Source organism: Borostomias antarcticus (assembly GCF_949987555.1).
Source record: "Borostomias antarcticus genome assembly, chromosome: 25".
In the NCBI taxonomy this organism is placed as follows: Eukaryota; Metazoa; Chordata; class Actinopteri; order Stomiiformes; family Stomiidae; genus Borostomias; species Borostomias antarcticus.
The window spans coordinates 6,085,589-6,102,802 of record NC_140258.1 but is presented as its reverse complement, the minus strand read 5'-3'; the positions used below and the strand labels follow the sequence as shown (position 1 = coordinate 6,102,802).

At 52.0% G+C, this 17,214-nt stretch overlaps 1 protein-coding gene across 2 annotated transcripts; it reads left to right on the top strand.

Annotated features, from left to right (window-relative positions):
• The first annotated feature begins 429 nt into the window (after window positions 1-429).
• edrf1 (erythroid differentiation regulatory factor 1) lies at window positions 430-16,917 on the top strand. Of its 2 annotated transcripts, none has more exons than XM_084458506.1 (25): window positions 430-807; window positions 1,089-1,288; window positions 1,717-1,783; window positions 1,874-1,999; window positions 2,364-2,488; window positions 2,650-2,815; window positions 2,912-3,013; window positions 3,139-3,260; window positions 3,381-3,492; window positions 3,594-3,741; window positions 3,864-3,975; window positions 4,189-4,303; window positions 4,482-4,763; window positions 7,476-7,547; window positions 7,815-7,950; window positions 8,139-8,330; window positions 8,559-8,759; window positions 9,527-9,745; window positions 11,215-11,441; window positions 12,151-12,309; window positions 12,926-13,075; window positions 14,029-14,182; window positions 14,347-14,462; window positions 15,883-16,070; window positions 16,393-16,917. In XM_084458506.1, exons 1-25 carry the CDS (start codon window positions 712-714, stop codon window positions 16,556-16,558), a joined length of 3,753 nt encoding a protein of 1,250 aa, XP_084314632.1. In that variant the 5' UTR covers window positions 430-711; the 3' UTR covers window positions 16,559-16,917. The 2 variants fall into 2 exon arrangements, with proteins under 2 accessions (XP_084314632.1, XP_084314631.1); XM_084458505.1 differs by having other exon boundaries at window positions 430-816.
• The last annotated feature ends 297 nt before the right edge of the window (window positions 16,918-17,214 follow it).

The following is a 17,214-nucleotide window of genomic DNA, read 5'->3' as shown; positions in this document are numbered from 1 at the left end:
GACACGAATGAGACTGGATAAAGAATTAAAAACATTTGAGAATAATTAATTAATCTCTATAATATTCTCTATTAATAGGCCTAGAACGTACGTGTTTTTTCTAGAAGTTTCAGATTCAACAAGCATTTCCGGGTCATATTTGGACAGCTCATATACATTTCAAATTAAGAGCCCCTTCATATTTCTGTCAAACTTAATATCCGAAATAGATGACTATAAGTATCATCTAAGTCTATTTTGGTATCATTGATTTTTTGTATATTCAAGTATATAATTTCAGTTGACTTCAAATTGGACGCGTTTATGGTGCTATTTCATTTATGTACTCTTGTTTGTCAGTCATGGGGACTTTTATTTTGTTAATCTAGCCGTGCGTTTCTGACTTTGGACCCGTGTGTCTGTTAACAGCGACTGATGTTGTAGAAATAAGCCACAGCCTGGAGAACGAGGCAGAAATAACATGATTAATTCTGGCACTAACGTTATTTAGCTCTAATGGATGAATCAGCATAACCCGTGAGCTGTAGCTAACGTTAACCAGCAGCAGGTTGTCAACTCTAGCTAGCTATCTTGCTGCTAGCACTCTATTCACATCAGCTAGCGAGCTAGCTAACGTTTCTTGGCTAGCAAAGCAATGGATGTGTAGTTCCCCTAACATCGGTGTTATCCCACCAGATCAAGAACAGAGCTAGCCTCATTTCCATAGCCGATATGAGCGCCTCACCTGGGAGCAGGGAGGATGGCGTCCCCTCCGAGCCCGTAGAAGAGGGGCATGACGGTGGCGGAGGGGAACTCTGCAGCCGGCAGGTAGGTAACGTTAAGGGTCACATAATGATCACATAATGATCTAGTTAAGGGTCACATAATGATCTAGTTAAGGGTCACATAATGATCACATAATGATCTGTATGCAATTGTCTAGCTCAAATTGCATACAGATCATTATGTGATCATTATGTGACCCTAAACCACCATGTGATGGTGGTTTGAGCAAGATAATTTGCTGCATGGTAGCTACTGTGGTGCAATCAACACCATTTTGTCACTAGTGTAATTTGCCTATTATACTCGCTTACTTGTGTCTCCAGGAATCCGATCTTGGCAGCAATGAGATAAAGAGCCGTGCAGTAGTCAAGTACTCTGCCGCCCCTCCCTCCACTTATGCACTCCTGCAGGAGAAGACCGATCTGAAGCTGCCCCCTGCCAACTGGCTGAGAGAGAGCCCCCAGCTGGGGACCGCTGGTACCACTGTGCTGGGGTCCAGCAGCAAGAGCAAGCCGTTCTCCAGGTAGGGGCACTGGCAGGTATTCAGCTCTCTGTCTGCCGGTATGTTTGACTACCGGCTAAGAACATTTATAGAGCAATAAATTACATTAAATTGCATTTTTAGAGCAAAAAGGGCTAAAAACATCATAGGAGAGACATGGCAAACACTGGTGTATGTCTGTGTGTGTGTGTGTGTGCCTGGGTCCAGATAGAGGCAGGGGTTGGGGTAGGGTGGGGGTCCAGATAGAGGCAGGGGTTGGGGTAGGGTGGGGGTCCAGATAGAGGCAGGGGTTGGGGTAGGGTGGGGGTCCAGATAGAGGCAGGGGTGGGGGTAGGAAAAGGATACGGAACCGGGTTTCCTATTTGTTCCTATTTGTACAAGGTATGGGTCCCATCTACAGTAGAATCAACCCAAGCTCACGTGGATGTCTTCCTGTCTTTCTGATCCAGCTTTGGGATGGCCTATGACTTCATTGACTCCATTGGGGATGATGTTGACGTGGTGTCAGACTCTGAGGTTAGTAGTACATCGGCTGTGTTGTACTTAAAGAGGCGATGTTAATGCAGTACATATCGAAATTGAACGGTGCTTCTGTCTCCAACTCAGAACATCAAGAAGCTGCTGAAGATCCCCTACAGTAAATCTCACGTCAGCATGGCGGTCCACCGGGTGGGCAGAACTCTCCTCCTGGATGAACTGGACATTCAGGAGCTCTTCATGAGGTCCTCTCAGGTAGAAGTGTAGCACAGCACCCGCTGTTCCTCAAGCCATTTTAGATCAGCCCTGTCTTGAAATGAGGTTGCGGTTAGGTACTGCATTTGTAACGCGCTCCCCATCCAGTTGTTACACTGGCCCGGAGCGCCATTCACACACCAATGGCGGCAGCTGCCATGCAAGGCGCTTGCCTGCTCATTGGGAGCAATTTGGGGTTCAGTGTCTTGCCCAAGGACACTTCGACAGGTAGTCAGGAGGAGCCGGGATTCGAACCACCGACCCTACGATCACTGAACGACCCGCTCTACCAACTGAGCTATACCGCCGCGCGGTTGTATCAGGAAAGTGACTGTGCTGTGTGTATTGTCTCCGTGTGCTAAAGACAGGTGACTGGACGTGGCTGAAGGAGTTCTACCAGAGACTGATAGACCAGAAATGGCAGAGGAAGAAGAAGAGTAAAGAGCACTGGTACCAGAAAGCCATCCTGTCCAAGTTCCTCTACTACAGGTGAGCTCGTCTGAGGCTCGGCATATTAAACACACAAGCCGCTTCGCCAAAAACACGTCTGGTCTGATTTAGAGAGCGTGCGACGTTGTCGGAGTGCGGAGAGCTCGATCTTCTCAGAGCTTCCGGATCTTCTCCATCAATCCGTCACTGTCGTCCTCCAGCATAAACGGAGACGGAGCAGCGGAGCCGGCGTCCGAGCAGCCGGAGGAGGAGGAGGAGGAGGAGGAGGAGGGGGGGGAGGAGGTGGTGGAGTGCGGAGCGGAGGAGTTCGCCCCCTCCTGGCCCGCCACCTACACCGACACGGAAGAGTCCGCCGCTCACAAAGAGGTGGGGCGAAGGAAACGCGCACTTGCGTGCTGCGCTCTCTTGTCGAGTTGACTATCATCATCATCATCATCGGGCCCCACTGTCTTCTGTCCCCAGCAAAGTGTTTCCACGGAGAACCAGTTTGCCCTGGGCCAGGTCACTTCAGTCCCCAAGGAGCAGAACCTTCCTACACTCTTCAACGAGGGGGAGAACAGTCAGGTACTGTGGACACACACACACACACACACACCAATGTTCCCATGCCATACATCTGAGCGCTGAGTGTATTGGATTGGGTCAGTGTCCTCGTCATGTCTTCACTTCACGCTCTTTTGACGTGACAGGGTCTGAGGAACGACTTTGTCCGTAACATCATGTGGACGTTTGAGGACATCCACATGCTGGTGGGCTCCAACATGCCCATCTTCGGGGGAGGACGATACCCAGCCGTCAGTCTGCGACTCAGGTCTCAAGTCACTCAAGACTTCCCGCCTTTTTAAAAAATTCATTTAGCGCAGGACAACGATGCCCATCTCCAGCGTGGTGTTCCACACACATGAAAGCTAGAATGTTCCTTCTCTTTCAGGGATAACAATAAACCAATCAACATTCTTACGGGTATTGACTACTGGCTGGACAACCTCATGTGCAACGTCCCAGAACTCGTCATGTGCTTCCATGTCAACGGCATCGTCCAGGTGAACGGGCCATTGTCCAGTGTCACACAGAGAGAGCAGAACCCTAATGAAACTCGTCATCTCGGATCTGAACGTTGTCCTCCGTGTTCTTCCTCGGTCAGAAATATGAGATGATAAAGACGGAGGACATCCCCGACCTGGACAACTCTACCTTCTCCACCAGGGTGGTGAAGGACATCGCCCAGAACATCCTCTCCTTCCTCAAGTCCAACTGCACCAAAGAGGGACACACCTACTGGCTCTTCAAAGGTGGGACAGCACTCACCACACACGCACGAACACACACACTCACTCTCACACACACACACACACACACCTTTATTACAGATAAGGCCCGGGTCATTTATTTATTCTCCTGCCTGTCTCCCCAGCCAGTGGAAGTGACATCGTGAAGCTGTATGACCTCACCACCCTCTGTGAGGAGTCTACGGAGGAGAAGTGTCAGAACCCCTTCACCCTCCCCGTGGCTGTGCTGCTCTACAAGTACATACCTTCCTGTCAGACGCTACACCCTAGCATGATCTGGCACAGCTGGAATGGCTATTTAAATCCAGCAGGTGGCGCCAGTACATACCTTTCTGAAGCTAAGTGTTCCCGGTAGCAAGGTTGCGGCCCTACCGTGTTAGTGACGCATGTTGATATATAGTTACGTCCTTCGCTGCTGAAGGTGAAGTGTGTGTCTTGTTTGTGTCGCAGAGTGGCCAGCAACATGATGTTGAAGAACACCAACCAGAACAGGAAGCATTATGGGACAATCAGAACGCTGCTCCTCAACTGTGTCAAGCTGCTGGACCAGGAGAGGCACCCCCAGGTAAATTGTGGACCAGTCCAGCGTTTCCTTCCGCTCCCAAAGTAGGCCTAGATAATGGACTAGTCCAGTTCATGGCATACTATAAACAGAGCTCTAGCTGTCAGTGTCCTTCTCTCTTCTCTCTCTCTCTCTCTCTCCCTCCCTCCCTCTATCCAACTCTTACCCCGCCCCCTCTCAGATCATCGCCTCGGCCCACTACATGCTGTCAGAGCTGTTCCTGCTGGACGAACCCCCCGAGGGGGCCGGCGGAGACTCCCTGCGAGCGGGGGGGTCGGAGGACAGCTACAGCGAGGAGGAGGAGGAGGAGGAGGATGAAGAGGAGCTGCGGGAGGACAGTGATGAGAACGCATCCTACGGCCCCTGCCCTGACCCGCCTGCCGACAGCAAGGCCGTGGCCATCATCAAGTCGGTCGGGGAGCTGTCTGTGCCAGAAAAGTACAAGTCCACCCACCAGATCAGGGTAAGAGAAGCTAGTCTTGTTGTAAGGGCAGCTAGTCTTGGTGTGAGGGCAGCTAGTCTTGTTGTGAGAGAAGCTAGTCTTGGTGTGAGAGAAGCTAGTCTTGTTGTGAGGGCAGCTAGTCTTGGTGTGAGAGCAGCTAGTCTTGGTGTGAGAGCAGCTAGTCTTGGTGTGAGAGAAGCTAGTCTTGTTGTGAGGGCAGCTAGTCTTGGTGTGAGAGAAGCTAGTCTTGTTGTGAGGGCAGCTAGTCTTGGTGTGAGAGAAGCTAGTCTTGGTGTGAGAGAAGCTAGTCTTGGTGTGAGAGAAGCTAGTCTTGGTGTGAGAGAAGCTAGTCTTGGTGTGAGGGCAGCTAGTCTTGGTGTGAGAGCAGCTAGTCTTGTTGTGAGAGCAGCTAGTCTTGGTGTGAGAACAGCTAGTCTTGGTGTGAGAGAAGCTAGTCTTGGTGTGAGAGAAGCTAGTCTTGGTGTGAGAGAAGCTAGTCTTGGTGTGAGAGCAGCTAGTCTTGGTGTGAGAGCAGCGAGTCTTGGTGTGAGAGAAGCTAGTCTTGTTGTGAGGGCAGCTAGTCTTGGTGTGAGAGAAGCTAGTCTTGTTGTGAGGGCAGCTAGTCTTGGTGTGAGAGAAGCTAGTCTTGGTGTGAGAGAAGCTAGTCTTGGTGTGAGAGAAGCTAGTCTTGGTGTGAGAGAAGCTAGTCTTGGTGTGAGGGCAGCTAGTCTTGGTGTGAGAGCAGCTAGTCTTGGTGTGAGAGCAGCTAGTCTTGGTGTGAGAACAGCTAGTCTTGGTGTGAGAGAAGCTAGTCTTGGTGTGAGAGAAGCTAGTCTTGGTGTGAGAGAAGCTAGTCTTGGTGTGAGAGCAGCTAGTCTTGGTGTGAGGGCAGCTAGTCTTGGTGTGAGGGCAGCTAGTCTTGTTGTGAGGGCAGCTAGTCTTGTTGTGAGGGCAGCTAGTCTTGTTGTGAGGGCAGCTAGTCTTGTGAGGGCAGCTAGTCTTGTTGTGAGGGCAGCTAGTCTTGTTGTGAGGGCAGCTAGTCTTGGTGTGAGAGCAGCTAGTCTTGGTGTGAGAGAAGCTAGTCTTGTTGTGAGGGCAGCTAGTCTTGTTGTGAGGGCAGCTAGTCTTGGTGTGAGAGAAGCTAGTCTTGGTGTGAGAGCAGCTAGTCTTGGTGTGAGAGCAGCTAGTCTTGTTGTGAGGGCAGCTAGTCTTGTTGTGAGGGCAGCTAGTCTTGTTGTGAGGGCAACTAGTCTTGGTGTGAGAGCAGCTAGTCTTGTTGTGAGGGCAACTAGTCTTGTTGTGAGGGCAGCTAGTCTTGTTGTGAGGGCAGCTAGTCTTGTTGTGAGGGCAGCTAGTCTTGTTGTGAGGGCAGCTAGTCTTGTTGTGAGGGCAGCTAGTCTTGTTGTGAGGGCAGCTAGTCTTGTTGTGAGGGCAGCTAGTCTTGTTGTGAGGGCAGCTAGTCTTGGTGTGAGAGCAGCTAGTCTTGTTGTGAGGGCAACTAGTCTTGTTGTGAGGGCAGCTAGTCTTGTTGTGAGGGCAGCTAGTCTTGTTGTGAGGGCAGCTAGTCTTGTTGTGAGGGCAGCTAGTCTTGTTGTGAGGGCAACTAGTCTTGTTGTGAGGGCAGCTAGTCTTGTTGTGAGGGCAGCTAGTCTTGTTGTGAGGGCAGCTAGTCTTGGTGCGAGAGCAGCTAGTCTTGGTGTGAGAACAGCTAGTCTTGGTGTGAGAGAAGCTAGTCTTGGTGCGAGAGCAGCTAGTCTTGGTGTGAGAGAAGCTAGTCTTGGTGTGAGGGCAGCTAGTCTTGGTGTGAGGGTAGCTAGTCTTGTTGTGAGGGCAGCTAGTCTTGGTGTGAGAGAAGCTAGTCTTGTTGTGAGGGCAGCTAGTCTTGGTGTGAGGGCAGCTAGTCTTGTTGTGAGGGCAGCTAGTCTTGTTGTGAGGGCAGCTAGTCTTGGTGTGAGGGCAGCTAGTCTTGTTGTGAGGGCAGCTAGTCTTGGTGTGAGAGAAGCTAGTCTTGTTGTGAGGGCAGCTAGTCTTGGTGTGAGGGCAGCTAGTCTTGTTGTGAGGGCAGTTAGTCTTGGTGTGAGAGAAGCTAGTTTTGGTGTGAGGGCAGCTAGTCTTGGTGTGAGAACAGCTAGTCTTGTTGTGAGGGCAGCTAGTCTTGGTGTGAGAGCAGCTAGTCTTGTTGTGAGGGCAGCTAGTCTTGTTGTGAGGGCAGCTAGTCTTGGTGTGAGGGCAGCTAGTCTTGGTGTGAGGGCAGCTAGTCTTGTTGTGAGGGCAGCTAGTCTTGTTGTGAGGGCAGCTAGTCTTGGTGTGAGGGCAGCTTGTCTTGTTGTGAGAGCAGCTAGTCTTGTTGTGAGGGCAGCTAGTCTTGTTGTGAGGGCAGCTAGTCTTGGTGTGAGGGCAGCTAGTCTTGGTGTGAGGGCAGCTAGTCTTGTTGTGAGGGCAGCAAGTCTTGGCGTTTAGTTGGTGGGTGCTGTATTATAGTGAGAGAAGCTGGTCTTGTTGGGAGGGCAGCTAGTCTTGGTGTGAGGGCAGCTAGTCTTGTTGTGATGGCAGCTAGTCTTGTTGTGAGGGCAGCTAGTCTTGTTGTGAGGGCAGCTAGTCTTGTTGTGAGGGCTGCTAGTCTTGGCGTTTAGTTAGTGGGTGCTGTATTATAGTGAGAGAAGCTGGTCTTGATGTTTTGTTCATGAGTGCTCTGTATTCTGTGAGACTGAAGCCTGTTGTTGTCCTCTGCAGCCCAGCTACGCTTTCCCCGTGTCTCAAGACAAGGAGGAGAGATGCCGCCATGTCCTCTGCTATGTGCTGAAGGTGAGTGTCCACTCGTCCTGTGGGCCTGGCTGGACTGGGAGCTCACGAATGTTGACTGGGTGAACGGAGAATCGTTGGAGTAAAGCACACGTTTACATGCAACAGCCACAACAAAAGGCAAATTTCAGAACACCCGTCTCGTCTTTGCATAAGATTTGACAGGTTCCATCTTGAAAACAGCAGTTCAGTCAAATGTAGGCAGGGGTAAGTTGTAACGCGTACGTGCGATTGGCAGGTGTTAGTTATAACGTGTCGCATGATTGGTAGGGCCTGAAGGCGGTGGATGGGAGTATCAAGAAGGAGAGTGACCTCCCGGCAGCGGACCCCAACACCCCCATCCCTCTGAAGTACGACGACGGCAGTAAGACCGGGGCCTGCACCATCGCACTCCTCCTGGACAGAGGTCAGCCGTCGGCGTCGCCAAACGACCAAACTCATATTCCGCTACTCTATACAGTCTGAAACATTCCTTATTTCCTTCAAAGAACGGACCGCTAATCAATCCATCTCTCTTATTTCTCCCTCGTTCTCTCTCTCTCTCTCGCTTCCTCCTCATCCTCCGTTCTCTCCCGGCTTCTCTCCCCCCCCCAGTGGCTCCGTTCCAGGAGGAGCAGAAGAACCAGACCAGGTCAGGGATGATGCCCGGATCCTGGCAGCACAGGATGAAGCTTCAGCTCTTCCTCAAGGCCTCCAAGGCCTACTACGTCCTGTCGGACGCCGCCTCCAACCTGCTCAAGTACGGCCGCGCCCTGCGCTACATCAAACTGGCCCTGCAGTGCATCGGTGGGTGTCTGACTGGCTCAGCTAGGGATCATGGGAAATGCAGGCTAGTCATCCGTGAGAGTCGGAGGTAGTGTGGCACGTGTTTTGACGTTGTTCCGGAGCACTTTGGTACATCAGATCTCTTTCAAGCTGTTCACACCTTCCTCCTCTCGGTTTTTCTTCCGGTCCTGTCTCCATCCCTCTCTCTCTCTCTCTCTCTCTCTCTCTGTCTTTCTCTCTCCGTCTTAGACGCCTACTGTTCAGTGAGCAGTACTCTGCACCCGCGGGTGCTGCTGTTCCACAGCCAGTCTCTGTCCCTGTGTGGGGACATCCAGCTGATGTTGGCCCAGACCGCCAGTAACCGCGCTGCGTACCTGGAGGAGTACAGCTACCAGACCAAAGAGGACCAGGAGATCCTGCACAGCCTGCACAGAGAGAGCAGCTGTCAAGGTACGACACACACGCACACGCACGCACGCACACACACACACACACACACACACACACACACACACACACACACACACACACATCACAGCACACACACACACACACACACACACACACACATCACAACACACATGTGTACCGTATGTCCGTTCTCAGTGTGCAAATTATACCGAGGCTTCTGGGGGAGCCCTTTCGAGCTGACGAGGACGTTTTGATAAAATAAGTGTCAATACGCAACACGAAGGCATTTAATTGAATTGCTGCGGTAGCTTTATTAAGCTAAACTTTGGCAATAGATAATTTCATATACACAGCTTCTCTGCTTGAGACACCAAGCTTTTTGGCTAGATTGCACCCCCTTCTCACCATAGAGTACCAGCACATCACCCTCTGGCCTGTACACAGCACTCAGTTTGTAATGTTATAATTTGTCACCCATTTATTTCCGTTAGGCCATTTCACCAAGTAAAATAAAGTATCAATATTTTAAGGAGAATTTTCCTATTTGGTGGTTTTCAGGGGGAGCTCATACTGTAGCTCACCCCTAATTCGTACCCGGTCCGTACTGCCAGGACGTCTTCTGCTTGGTACTTCAACAATTCTCAGTGTGTCGAATGCCGCTTTTGAAAAACACGGCAACGTCGACATTCTCAACGACCCGTATTAACAAAAACAACGTATGAACACCCGCTAACTAAACCTCTGGCCTGTCTGCCCTCTCCTCCTCCCCCTCTCCCCTCTCCTCCTCCCCCTCACCCCTCCCCCAGCCTTCAACATGGCCACAGACCTGGCCATGGACCCGGAGTACCAGCTGTTTGTCAGTAGCAAGTGCTACGAGGCGTCCCACGAGCTGCTCACCTCCGGGGCCGTGAAGGAGACCGCCTCGGAGCAGCTCGCCCAGGTCCTGAAGAGGCTGGGCAACATCCGCAACGAGATGGGAGTCTTCTACATGAACCAGGCGGCCGCCATGCAGGCGGAGAAGGAGGGTGTGTGTGTGCGGGCGGAGAAGGAGGGTGTGTGTGTGCGGGCGGAGATGGAGGGTGTGTGTGTGCGGGCGGAGAAGGAGGGTGTGTGTGTGCGGGCTGAGATGGAGGGTGTGTGTGTGTGCGGGCGGAGAAGGAGGGTGTGTGTGTGCGGGCTGAGAAGGAGGGTGTGTGTGTGTGCGGGCGGAGAAGGAGGGTGTGTGTGTGCGGGCGGAGAAGGAGGGTGTGTGTGTGCGGGCGGAGAAGGAGGGTGTGTGTGTGCGGGCGGAGAAGGAGGGTGTGTGTGTGCGGGCTGAGAAGGAGGGTGTGTGTGTGCGGGGGGAGAAGGAGGGTGTGTGTGTGTGTGGGCGGAGAAGGAGGGTGTGTGTGTGCGGGCGGAGAAGGAGGGTGTGTGTGTGCGGGGGGAGAAGGAGGGTGTGTGTGTGCGGGGGGAGAAGGAGGGTGTGTGTGTGCGGGCGGAGAAGGAGGGTGTGTGTGTGCGGGCTGAGATGGAGGGTGTGTGTGTGCGGGGGGAGAAGGAGGGTGTGTGCGGGCTGAGATGGAGGGTGTGTGTGTGCGGGCGGAGAAGGAGGGTGTGTGTGTGCGGGCGGAGAAGGAGGGTGTGTGTGTGCGGGCGGAGAAGGAGGGTGTGTGTGTGCGGGCTGAGATGGAGGGTGTGTGTGTGCGGGCTGAGATGGAGGGTGTGTGTGTGCGGGGGGAGATGGAGGGTGTGTGTGTGCGGGGGGAGAAGGAGGGTGTGTATGTGCGGGCTGAGATGGAGGGTGTGTGTGTGCGGGCTGAGAAGGAGGGTGTGTGTGTGCGGGCGGAGAAGGAGGGTGTGTGTGTGTGCGGGGGGAGAAGGAGGGTGTGTGTGTGTGCGGGGGGAGAAGGAGGGTGTGTGTGTGCGGGGGGAGAAGGAGGGTGTGTGTGTGCGGGGGGAGAAGGAGGGTGTGTGTGTGCGGGGGGAGAAGGAGGGTGTGTGTGTGCGGGGGGAGAAGGAGGGTGTGTGTGTGCGGGCGGAGATGGAGGGTGTGTATGTGCGGGCGGAGAAGGAGGGTGTGTGTGTGCGGGCTGAGATGGAGGGTGTGTGTGTGTGGGCGGAGAAGGAGGGTGTGTGTGTGCGGGCTGAGATGGAGGGTGTGTGTGTGCGGGCTGAGAAGGAGGGTGTGTGTGTGCGGGCTGAGAAGGAGGGTGTGTGTGTGCGGGCGGAGAAGGAGGGTGTGTGTGTGTGGGCGGAGAAGGAGGGTGTGTGTGTGCGGGCGGAGAAGGAGGGTGTGTGTGCGGGCGGAGAAGGAGGGTGTGTATGTGCGGGGGGTCATGTGACGGCGCGGGGAGGCGGGATGTAACAGGCGGGTCCAGCGTACGAACGCCTCGCACCCCAACGCCTCGCCAGCCACGTCTTTAAACAATCATCCCTCTCTCTTTTACTCCATCCCTTCTCTTACCTCCCTCTCCTCCTCCCTGTCTCCCCCTCTCTCTCCCTCCCTCCACAGTGAAGACGTCTGTGTCCGTGGCCGAGCAGGAGATGTGGAAGAAGAGCTTCTCCTGCTTCGACAAGGGCATGAAGGACTTCGAGGCCATAGACGACAGCACCAACACCTCCCTGCTGCTGTGCAACACCGGCCGTCTGATGAGGATCTGCGCCCAGGCGCACTGCGCTGTGTCCGCTGACCACAGCAGAGGAGAGTTCTCCCCGGAAGAGGCCCTTTACTACAACAAGGTACTGCTACTAATGGTGCGTTCGTTTGTAGTCGGACGTGGCAAGTCGCAAGTGGCAAAATACCTACCTCCGACCTGTGTGCATTCGAGCTATAGTGAATGATATGATGATATGATATGATATTGACGTCAGCCGGCAACTGGGGGCTGAGAAACATATCCAAATTTGCGAGGAGGAAGTGCAAGTTCATGCCGTGTTTTATTTAATCATTCCTAGTAGCAAGTCGCAATTTGCCACCTCCCAGTTATAAACGAACGCACCATAAACCCTAGACTCAAGATCTGTTTATTGCCATGGTTCACACATACTAGGAATTTGACTAGGGTTAAGGTATACGCTGTCGTAGACGACATAAGACATGCAGGACTCGAGGCCGGTGCTAACCCTCTAGCTCTAGTCTACTTTATAAAGTTAGTTCAACAAAACGAGAAATATGCGATCGCACTCACTCATACAAGAGATGACAACCGACGGACAGATGTTTCATTTACCTGAGTTCTTTGGACTTTTTGTGGCGTTCCGGTGGCCGGTTTTGAGGATGGATGATTTTTTGTTTTATTAAAATAATATGTGCTAGTCAATTTACAGTAGCTGTAACAAACTCACAGACTTTCTTCACCTCTCCCTCTCTCTCTCTCACACCCCCTGTCTACTCACCCTATTTATTCTCCTCTCTCTCTCTCCCTCTCTCTCTCTTCCTTCTCTCCAGGCCATAGACTACTACCTGAGGGCTATGAAGTCTCTGTCCACCAGGGGGAGCCACCCGGCCGTGTGGGACAGTGTGAACTGGGAGCTGTCCACCACCTACTTCACCCTGGCCACTCTGCTGCAGGACTTCGCCCCTCTGTCCAGGAAGGCCCAGGAGCAGGTGGGTGAATCTCCCCAACCTCTAGATATGCAGATCTTCCGACCCTGGACTACACTTTGGCTCAGGGGAAACCCTCCTTAACCTGTCAAGAATAGAAATAGAATTCAAGTGCTAAAGTTCCAAGGGTGAGGTCCAACGCGCTTCAGCCAAGTCTCCAATGCGAGGGTTTGGTGCTTTACAGTAAAGGAGCATGTACAGTAAAAAGCTTTACCTGGGCACTTCAACTTGACACTGGAACACTCATATAGTCTATACGTTTATTGCTCCGGTGTCTTGCTTCGGGTAGTCAAGTTGAAGTGCCCAGGTAAACCTTTTTAGTAAGTAAGTAAGTAAGTAAGCTTTATTTATATAGCGCTCTTCACAGCACGGATGCACAGAGTGCTTTACAGTAATAAATTAAAATGGCAATACAACACGAGACAAGATTAAAACGACACAGAACAGATAAAACAACATGAATTACCTAGAATTCAAGTGCTATTCTCCTAACCAACTGCCAGGAGTGCCTGTACCATAGATCCCAACCCACGTTGAAGTCTCCCCTGTGTTGTGTTGTGTGAGATTGAGATTGAGGTCAGAGGTCATGTTGAAGTGTGTCGTTATCCCGTGCCGTCAGATCGAGCGGGAGGTGACGGAGGCCATGCTGAAATCTCTCAAGTACTGTGACCTGCAGACCGAGTCCCCTCGTCAGCCTCTCTACCAGTACCGGGCCGCCACCATCCACCACCGACTGGCCTCCATGTACCACAGCTGCTTCCGCAACCAGGTACGACGGACCCCCCCCCCACTCTGCACTCACGCCCCTAGAAACCATCCGGTACGACGGCCCCCCCCCACTCTGCACTCACGCCCCTAGAAACCAGCCGGTACGACGGACCCCCCCACTCTGCACTCACGCCCCTAGAAACCAGCCGGTACGACAGACCCCCCCACTCTGCACTCACGCCACTAGAAACCAGCCGGTACGACAGACCCCCCCACTCTGCACTCACGCCACTAGAAACCAGCCGGTACGACGGACCCCCCCACTCTGCACTCACGCCACTAGAAACCAGCCGGTACGACGGACCCCCCCCACTCTGCACTCACGCCCCTAGAAACCAGCCGTTACAACGGACCCCCCCCACTCTGCACTCACGCCACTAGAAACCAGTCGGTACGACGGACCCCCCCACTCTGCACTCACGGCACTAGAAACCAGCCGGTATGACGGACCCCCCCCCCCCCCCCCCCCCACTCTGCACTCACACCACTAGAAACCAGCCGGTATGACGGACCCCCCCCCCCCCACTCTGCACTCACGGCACTAGAAACCAGCCGGTACGACCGACCCCTCAAATCTGCACTCACGCCCCTAGAAACCAGCCGGTACGACGGACCCCCACTCTGCACTCACGCACCTAGAAACCAGCCGGTACGACGGACCCCCACTCTGCACTCACGCACCTAGAAACCAGCCGGTACGACCGACCCCCCCCCCCCACACTCTGCACTCACGCACCTAGAAACTACAGCTACTGTAGTAACACAGGCACCAGCAAAGACGAGAGTGCAGTTATTTCACGTGGAATCTCTGAGAGACATCTCCGCTGTAGCGAAAGGTCACGGTATAATCCATTTGTCGCGTGGATATTTTGGATGACGCGTGCTTGGTTTTTGCGGAGCGCCGTGTCGCGTCTGCCCGGTGTTGACGCTGCAGCTCCCCGTCGTGTCCACCAGGTGGGGAACGAGCACCTGAGAAAGCAGCACCGGAGCCTGGCGGAGCTGCACTACGGCAAGGCCATCCGCCTGTTCCTCAGCCTGAAGGACGCGCCCTGCGAGCTGCTGCGCACCCTGCTGGAGAGGGTGGCCTTCGCCGAGTTCACCATGGCAGGTCAGTCAGGCCTCATCCAGACCTTAGACATGGACCCCAGAGCCAGACCCTAGACCAGCACCCTATACAGCAGCAGGGATGTTCCATTCAAGACTACAACCCCTCACCCTCTAATGCCTACATTTCCCATGACCACCCCCCCCCCCCCCCCCCTCCCATCCCAGGCCAGAGCAGCAGTGGGGCCAAACTGAAGAGCCTAACCGGAGCTCTGGAGATCATGACGGATACCCAGCATGCCTTTCAGCTCATCCACAAAGAGCTGCTGGAGGAGCAGACTGAGGTAGGAGTCAGCAGTTCTGCCTGTAGCAGAGTGAGGTAGGAGACTGTGTCACCGAGACTTAGTCAGCAGTTCTATCTGGAGCAGAGGCACTTTGCCAGTAGCAATTACTTTAAAGGTGTCCTATTATGCTAATTTTCAACAATGTAATATCAATTTAAAGTCTTTGGGGTCCCCAAAATATGTCTGAGTATTTTTGCTGAAAATACCACTCAGAATAAGCGTTCTAGCATGCATCTATACCGCTCCGTTGACCACGAGATCAGATTGAGCGTGTTGAGCCCTTTTTCATATGCAAATGAGCTCAGCTAAGAGCAAGTCGGCAGGCTAGAGAACGAGGGCTGTTGACGGCGCTATGCTACCTCGAATATCGCTGGCTAGCCTGGACCATCCAAACTCGATGCCACTGTGACAAATTGTATTGTCCTCTCTCCCTGACTAAACATGATAGCGTTAGTGCCCATGTTATTATCTCCACGGTTGCATGCTGTTACCTCTAGCTACATTCTCTAGCTAGATACCACCAGGCTATATGACACAATTCAACTACAAACAATAAAAGCTAGATTATGTAGGCCGAGGGGAATCCAATGATGTCCACTTCTTAACATTTGATCATTTTTAATGACCGCTCGATGAACTAGAAGTCTACACATTTCATTCCACTAACATATGATGAGACGAGCATCCGGGTTGAGGCAAAAGGGGAGTTTGTTCATGTTAGCTATAGCTAGCGTTAGTACTATATCCAAACAAACACACAGCATAATTACTTAGTTTCTGCATAATTTCCACGGACAGTTGGTATTGCTTGATCATTCAGAACAAGTTTATCTGAAAATCCTGCATTATACTGACCCGGGTTGGAAAATGGCTAGCACACACTGCCAGTGTTTTGCCAAATTCAGCGGGAACGTTGCAATCAATAATAAAATGTATTCCCTCAGCTCTACTGTGATTTGAGCTTGGGAGACAATCTGTGCTGCTTAGTACATCCAAGAACAGCATTTTCCGTGCGAACTTGCAAAGACATTACGCTAGCTAGCGGGGTCCCCGAACGTGACGTAGAGTGACACGGGAGATTTGAATGGCTTGCATGGACTGACTTTTGTTCTAATGTTTTCATTTTGGGTGACCACAACAAAATAACTGGGTTGTTTCACTTTATACTTTGTGTGATAGTAGGCCCATCAGAGACTCAAATGCACATGCAAAAACAATGAAAAAGTTAGTTTTGCAAACGTGGACCCCTTTAAGACTGAGAAGGGTACACTAGTATGTGTTTATGGCATCCTTCCTCCCATCTCTCCTCTCTCATCACCTCCTCCTCTTCCCTCTCCCCTCTTGTCCTCTTCTCTCCCCTCCCTTCCTCTCCTCCCGTCCTTCCCTCTCCTCCCCCTCCCTCTTCTCCCCTCATCTCCAGTCTTCTCAGAACGAGGTGACAGAAGGCAGCCCAGAGGTCACTGGTCGTCCTGAGTGTGCCGATGGCCCCGCCTCCTCAGGCCTGAACATCCAGGAAGTGATGAAGCTGATCGTCGTGTTCGAGCCCAGCTTGTCCTTTCTGCTCCTGCAGCTGGTGAAGCAGATGACCGCCGCCAAACGCAAACCAAGGTAGCTGTGGATGACTTCTGCATGCTCAGAATGAATGGAATACAGTAAGGACAGTTGAGAAGTTTAAAGGGGAAGTTCAGAATTTTGGACATAGAGCCTCATTTACCACTTAGTCATAATGTTGTTGATTGATGGACAACCTTTTCAGCTCATTCCATTTTCGGGCGTTAGTGGTATGCTAATGCTAGCACAATCAAACCGAAATGGCTAGCATTAAAGAATTCGGTTTTCTGCATTTTTTTCTCATCAATCTACACACAGTACCAATGCATCAGGGGTGGGGGACAGCATGTTTACCGTTTCTTCTGGCTTGTTTCTCTAGCAGTAAGGACGACGAGCTTCTGAAGACCTATAAGAACGTGTACTCTAAGCTGCTGCGTGCTGACAAGACTGCTCCTCTCCTCAGCCGCGTCCAGCTCTTCCTGGAGCTCCTGCATCAGCTGACCCCACAAACAGGAAGTAGTGGCAACTTTGGGGCATCGTCATGATGACGACTGAAATGACAATTGCACAGAACCTCAGGATTCCACACTCGTTAAAACGCTTTACACCCAGACCCGTCACCAGCTGTGCCTTACTTCCCTCTGAAATCCACTGTTTTTCACATTTTATTTTGTTTTGTAAAGAGTATTGGAAGATTCTGAGGAAATTGTATTTTGTTTGGTACTCCCCACAGCTACAGTATGGATCACACTGAGTGCTGCATGACTTAACTTGTACATACCATTTGAGCCATCTAAAGGATTTGATACACATGCTGGTAAGAATATAGATGAAAGAGTGATGCTTGTTTGCTTGATGCAGAGGCTCAAATATGTTTATTTATGAATATGTGCAATAGGTAACGTTCAACACAAACTCCCTCTTAGAGGCTAGTTGTTTCAGGTTGCTAATGTTTGAATGTGTTTTCCCTGGCTCCAAATAAAGTATTTGAACGCTTAGTTTAATCTGTGTCCTGTGCTATGTAGCAAAGATATACAGTATTGTGTTGGATCAGGTTATAGTCACTGTGGCTCCTGGCGTAAGCCTGTTTTCGCAGCTCTGCAGAGCCTTGGACATAAACCAAAATGGTTTTGGTATCTCCCCAATCAAATCTGCCAATGTTATTTTCCCACCTGCAGGACTGCAGTGGTTTAATATCTCA

Bases quoted from the DNA above. Each gene is read 5' to 3' on its own strand.
- edrf1 (XM_084458505.1), top strand. From the start codon at position 712: ATGAGCGCCTCACCTGGGAGCAGGGAGGATGGCGTCCCCTCCGAGCCC. The intron at 7,951-8,138 runs GTCAGCCGTCGG...TCCCCCCCCCAG, and splicing joins CGCACTCCTCCTGGACAGAG to TGGCTCCGTTCCAGGAGGAG. The intron at 8,760-9,526 runs GTACGACACACA...CCCCTCCCCCAG, and splicing joins CAGAGAGAGCAGCTGTCAAG to CCTTCAACATGGCCACAGAC.